The sequence below is a fragment of the Mesitornis unicolor genome, unplaced genomic scaffold (assembly GCF_000695765.1).
Source record: "Mesitornis unicolor isolate BGI_N332 unplaced genomic scaffold, ASM69576v1 scaffold5864, whole genome shotgun sequence".
Lineage (NCBI taxonomy): Eukaryota > Metazoa > Chordata > Aves > Mesitornithiformes > Mesitornithidae > Mesitornis > Mesitornis unicolor.
The window spans coordinates 9790-16250 of NW_010178065.1; the positions used below are offsets into that span (position 1 = coordinate 9790).

At 50.5% G+C, this 6461-nt stretch overlaps 1 protein-coding gene across 1 annotated transcript; it reads right to left on the minus strand.

The window, feature by feature from the left end:
- Window positions 1-1450: 1450 nt before the first annotated feature.
- On the minus strand, window positions 1451-5920 carry LPAR2 (lysophosphatidic acid receptor 2). Its single transcript, XM_010182320.1, has 2 exons — window positions 5182-5920; window positions 1451-1752 (listed from the first exon to the last, which is right to left on the minus strand). The coding sequence occupies exons 1-2, from the start codon at window positions 5912-5914 to the stop codon at window positions 1451-1453; spliced, it is 1035 nt and encodes a 344-aa protein (XP_010180622.1). The 5' UTR covers window positions 5915-5920.
- Between the last annotated feature and the right edge of the window lie 541 nt (window positions 5921-6461).

Consider the following 6461-nt stretch of genomic DNA (forward strand, 5'->3'; position numbering starts at 1 on the left):
AAAAAAACCCCAACTCTTCTTTTCTAAAACCCAGGACAAAATATTTATTCCAAAACAGTCTCTGGGACACGGAGATAGGAATCACATTCCAAGGCTGTTTTAGTCAATCCAGGAGACCGACAATTTAACGCCGTCGCTTCCTGACCATGTTCTGCATCCACGCACACACATTTGGGTAACAGTGCCTCCAGTGAGTTGTCTTCTCTGCAAAGCCAGCTGAGGTGCTCCTCTGACAGAACAGGGCTGATTTTTATTTTTAAAACCCCTGAAATTATAAATTTAGGCAATATTCCAAAACCTGCCTTCTGTTGGCCTCGCTCCTCTCTCACAGAAGCCACTAACTTTGGATTTTGAACCGACGCAGGCACGTTCACACTGTTAAAAATTTAACAGCGTGGAGGAGGCTTTGCAGTTTCTCAGCCGTGAATATTTCTTCTGCCAGCAGAGCCTCTGCCCTCCAACCGCGGCCTCGCCATCAAAAGCGAGGGTTTACATTGCAAGTCAGATGCAGCAAGGGGACTTACTCGGAAAACTAGATCCTGCATGCACTAATATTCATTAATACTGCTAATTTCTTACGGAGCTTTGCCCAGAGCAAGACTACATTTGAGCAGTTACCACCTTATTGGAGCGGTTGAGTATGGAGGTACAAACTGCACAGTAATACCTAAGGCAAAAATACTGCTTGCCTTGGAATCTAACCTAAACCTGTCCCAAAGGGTTCGCAGCGAGGAGAAGGATGGTTTAATGGGAACATGACTCACTCCGCATTTATGAGTAGGCAATGAACTTGTGAACACCACATGGTATCACTTAGCAGAACACAAACACAACTGCAGTTGGTTACAGCACCGCTCTCCGTCTTAGGAAAGGATTAGGTGCTCCTAAGCCATCCTCCAAAAGCCCAAAATACTTTGAAATTCGGTAACAGACACTTTGGAAAGCGGGAATCTGCTTCTCGGGAAGCAATTCAAACAGATTCCTCTCTGAAGAGGCCTTAAAAAGAATACGGTTTCTGAACACAACCTGAATAATGCTCTCGGGGGACACACTAAGCAGCTCGGTTTAGGAAGCAACACGTAAAGCTGAAGAGCGTTGGCTCTTTGGAGCCCGCTACCGCTGGAACGACTGTTTCTGAAGGCAGTAATAATACTGAAGTACCACGAAAATACTTTGCTTGTCGAGAGACCACGTGAGATTCCTGTTGCACGTCGCAGACTTCTAGGAGGCTGCTAAATTAAATCAGCTTTGCGTCAGAAACAGCGGCCTTTAATAAGAGTACTACTCAAAGTGTCTTTGTCCTAAATAACGCACCATCCAGCAGTTCTTTAAAAGCATCCTGTCCTCTCGATGACGAGTACTCTATCCAAGTATTTATGCTTGAGCACATAAAAGAAGTCTCCGCTGCTTCGGAAGCGGTTCGCTCCCAGCCTCTGCACTCACTTGAGAGCTAAATGGAGGAGTCCACGGTGAAGTGCCCGTTCTGCGAGAGTGTCCTGCGGTCCGTGGTGTTTAACTTCACCACCGTGGGGGTGTATTTGGAATTCCTGTAACAGGCAAAGCAGAGGATCCTCCGGAAGGTGCTACGCATCTCGTTGTCCCTGTAAGAGTAGACGATAGCGTTTATCAACGAGTTGATCTCTGCCAGCAGAAGGACGTACTTCTCCACCGCCAGAACGTTGCAGCTCTTGCAGCCCAAGCCGTCCAGGAGGAGCACGACTTGGCCTGGGGTCCAGCAGATGACAAAAGCACCTGGGGAGAGGAAAAAAAAAACCCTGTTAGAGGAGAAAAAAACCAAGCAGGTTCATGGCCCTGCCCAGTCACTCGCTATAACGACGCTCAATGCAATCACTGCTGGTTTATCTTGTGAGAAAAGTTAGACAGGGAAAAAAACCCAACTGGTTTCACTGCTGGAAGGCCAAGAATTCAACCAGCAAATACTAAAACTGGAGGCATGAGGGTTTTTTCTCCCTTTTCCCCCAAGAACAACTCCTCCAAGTGCTTTCACTTACCTATCTCCATTCTGACATTTACAGAGTGAAGCTAAAAGTGTCCACATTCCCTCTTTATGTGCCACTCCCTCCGAAAAGGGGAACAAGCCATCAAATTAGGGAAGAGTCAGCATGATACATCTTGAATGACATTATCTCCACTGCTCATACAGCTCACAGGAGCTTTAATTAACAGTGGTTAACGACACCGAGCAGAAAACAGCCTAAAGCCGGGCTGGCCAGCACCAGGACCGAGCTGGCCACGCTCCACCACTGATTCAGTCCATGTTCTTGCCACCACCTGCAAAGCTCTTTGGCAAAGGGATAATTGCTGCTCGCATGACGGAGTGGGAGGTGCCTGCGGCTCCTAAAACCCTTTTTACGGTCATGATTTTAAGGCTGACGTAAATGGGGCGCTCGCCGGTCGGTGCGCCGCGCGCGCGGTTGTGTCTCCAAGCGCAGGAGCTGCGCCCTGCTGCGTCTTCTGGGAAAGGGTGGAAAAGAACAGGACCTGCCGGGAACTGCACACCTACACCCTTTGCTGTGAAACAGAAAAGGGGAGCTGCACCAAAACCGGATTTAAAGCTGCGTTTGAGCGAAGTGCTGCGCTGGTGAGGAGTCAGAGGAACACACAGGAGGCATCGCCTGGGTTTCTGGGAGTGTTCCCTGCTGGCCACTGCATCACTTAACCCTTTTTGTTTAAGGAAATCAGCACAGCAGCCACCACATCTGGGCCAGGCACCTTTCCCACGCTTGAAGGAATGACTTTGCCCTCTTTAAATTTAGCAAGTATACAAAATAGATCCCTGACTGTCCAATGATTCTATCCTGGGTGAGCCTGGGCAAGAGAAACCTCCTTGTTTAGTGATACAACCTCTTCTAGTCAGGTTTTCAGCACCCACAAGGAAAGCCAGAGTCTCTAGAGACTGGATCCCAGCAGCACACAAAGCCAGGGAAATATTAAAGAGGGGGAAAAAACCAAAGGTACCTAAGAAGTTTGGGACTTTGCCTGCTAATCCAACTGGTTGCCTTGCTCCTTAACGGAAAATAAAGCATTCAGAAAGAAGCCTGAGCTCTTACAAATATAACAAGCGTGGTCACGGACGACTCTGCCCCTGTGGTTTGGTCATCATCGCATCCTGCGTCACTCAACCGGTCTGTGGGAAAGTTTGCTATGAGTTTCCAGCTGTACCTTGAACTTATGCTTGGTTTCCAGGTCAGTTCTAGACCCGTTCTTAACGCCCAGGACCTGCAGGATTTATCAGCCTCGGCTCGCAATGAAGTGGCCCACACCAGACGGCTCCTACCGCACCCTCGACTTCCTCGCACGCTCACCAGCGGCTACACCCTCTGATGCATAAGGCGCAAAGTATTCCTCTGTGCAGAGTCCAAGTTTGCAGAAGGCTGGGGAAGGAGGGTGGAGAAGGAATTACACCAAGGCCTTCGCAGGGAGGGGAAACTCCGCGCTCTCAACTTTCTGTACGCCGAGTCTGAACTGAAAGGTGTTTTCCCCCAGTTGAGCAATTCCCTCCTGTGCAAGGGACTTATACAGAACCGACTGCTGCTTCTCTCCCTGCCATGGAGGAAGGGAAAACCACTTGGGTTATGAGAATCTCAAAGGCTGATGAACCCCTGAGTCTCCCTCAGCTTTCCACATCACGTTCCTCCCCGCTTTGTCCATCCTCAGACACCAGTCCCAATTCCCAGTGAAGCCACAGCAGCTCCTCTGAACCCCAGCTTTTTCCTCACTCAAGGCAGAAGACAAAAGCAGGCAAGGGGGACACCAAGAGGAAAAGGATCTTCCAAAACAAGGTGATGCACCAAGCAGGAGTTGCATTTTCCTTCTTGGCCAGCATCCCCATCCTGCCAACTCGTTCCCAGTTGATGTGGTAAAGTCCCATCAATTTAAGCAGCCCTGCTGACACCACGGGGTGACCCTCTGATGCTGCTCAGGAAGCAAAGAGGGAACAAAACAGCTTCTCTCTGCTGTAGACTGTGCAAAAATACGTGAAGTAAATCATCCTCGAGCCCCGCTGACCCTGTGCGCTGCATCTGATCAACTCCCAGCTGTGCACAAGAGATGGAAAGATTGCGAGGTAGGAAGAAGACATCACAGACAGGGCAGGAACAGGCAGAAACACTCTGGTTTCGACGCTCACAAGTTACAAGAAGACCCAACAAGCCAAGCAGTGACACCCCGAGCACCCTCCAGCCCCCCCACGCTGCTCCCACTCCACTCCCCTGCCGAGCCCGGCTCTGCCAGGGGGAGTTTGCAAGGGAGTCAAGTCTTTGTTTGCAGCTGCAAGGTTTCCCTGACAGAGCAAATTCTGCGCTTATCAGGAGAGATTTGCAAGCGAGGGGTTGTGACCGTAAGCCCAGCCGAGCTGGGTTGCGGAAGATGTGAGCAAGCTGATTTATTTCGCTTTAAAGAAAGGTCTTTAGACCATTAACACACGAGACTAAAGCAGATTAAAGAAATCACAGAAGGACAGGCTGCTGAAAGCACTATGTGAACAGCACCAGCCACTGCTGTTACATGCACAGCACCTGGCAGAGCAGCAGATATCTGAATAAAGTTAAATATCCTGGAGAGGCAGAGCCGCTGCGCCAACCACTTCCAGGTACTGATCTGCTCCTGTTTGCACTGTGGATGCAGACAGACCGATAGTTCACACTCTGCTGGAGATCCCGTGCTCATGCAGAGCAGCTCCAAGAGTTGAGAGCTCCCAGGGACGTGTTTACCTGAGCAGATTGAGACGCAGTATTGAGCTGCTCAAGAAAAACCCCAACTCTGAACAAAGTTCAGTGCTTTGTTGCAGTAAACAGTAAGGAATTTGGACGCAACTGCCTCATTCTTTCCCCTTGACCCTGCTATATCTGCCCCAGGCCTCGCTCCATCTTTTAGTAAAGGATGCACCAAATGCTGCTTCTTGATTAAGGTCTCGTTATAGCTCCTAAATCCACCCTATGGAGGTTGAGCACATAAAAGAGCTGCTTCGGTGTCTTCCATTACAGTTCACACAGCTCACACCAAGTCCCAAAACTGCTGAGTTCCTCAGCAACCAAACCATCACCCAGCAGCTTCAGAGACCAGGGAGGCAGAACATCGCTTCCCAATCCTCCCCGTCGTCCTCAGCAACCTCACCCCCCAACCCCACACAACCCCAGGTGGAGCAGCAAAGGGACTTACTGAGGATGATGGTGACAGTCTTGACAAGGCTGATCATGGTCTCCTTATAGCGAGGGTGGAAGCTCGTGTGCTTGGACATCCGTGTCATCTTCCTTTTCACGTAGATGAAGATGTGGGTGTACACCACCACCATGATCAGGAAGATGACCAGGTTGGAGATGGCCCAGAAGGTCAGGTAGCTCCTGCTGTAGAGCGGTGCCATGCTGGAGCACTTCTCCAGGGCGCAGAGGCAATGCCAACCATAGGATGGGATGAGCCCCAGGAGCAGGGCCGTGACCCAGATGCAGAAGATGAGGATCATCACACGCTGGTTGGACATTTTGCTGTGTAACTGCATGGTGAACACAGTCTGGTGCCTTTCTACGGCGATTGCCAGCAGGTTCACCACAGAGGCTGTCAAGCTGGTGTCCAGCAGGCTCTGACGGATGAACCAAGTCTTCAGGGAGAGCTCCGCCGTCCTGGGGCCCGTGTGGAACATCAGGAACATGTACGCGATGCCAGCAAAGAGATCAGCAGCTGCCAAGTTCCCCAGCAGGTAGTAGATGGGGTAGTGGAAGCGCCGGTTGATGATGATGGCAGTGATGACCAGCAGGTTGGTCAGGAGCACGATGACGCTCACCGTCAGGCCCAGGGCAACCACCAGGACGTCCTTTGTCCTCCAGTACGTGGTCAGCTCTTTGCGGCTGTTGTTGTAGAAGAACCCCACAGTCTCATTGTAAAAACAGTGCTTCATCGCTGCTGTCCTAAAGAGAGACGAGAGGACCGTTAGCTTCTCGTGCCCGCGCACACAACTACCACAAGCCGGGTTGATGCTGAGCATTATAACGCTGCCTGACACAGATAGAGGCAGGGAGGAACTAGAAACACGCAGAAACAACCACGTGAGCAACAGGAAACCACTTCTGCACTCAAGACAGAGCTGCCCATCTCAGGCTGAGTCCTCATCTGTCCTCAGAGCCATACTGAGGATGCAGCAAAACCTTGAACATCCACGGGAGGAGATAAGATTTGCCAGATCTGATAAGAGAGTCTCCCCTCTGTGCGGCCCACGCAGCTTGGTGGTGATGACAGACAAAACTATTTTTGTGATCCCAGATGTCCCGTTTCAGAAACGTAAAAACAAAGCAGCAGCAGAGGAGGTTTATCGGTCAATCACTAAACAACGCTGGTGAAGACCCTGAGCCTCTGCAGCTGCTGCTTCTGGATCAGTGAGTGCACAGTAAGCGCACAGATCTCATCTTCCCTGAGCAGTTGCATCGCTTAAAGGCCATTTTCACTGA

Coding starts and splice junctions, on each gene's coding strand:
- LPAR2 (XM_010182320.1), bottom strand. CDS start 5,914: ATGAAGCACTGTTTTTACAATGAGACTGTGGGGTTCTTCTACAACAAC. Junction 1,753..5,181: donor GACTGTCACCATCATCCTCA/GTAAGTCCCTTT, acceptor TCCTCTCCCCAG/GTGCTTTTGTCATCTGCTGG.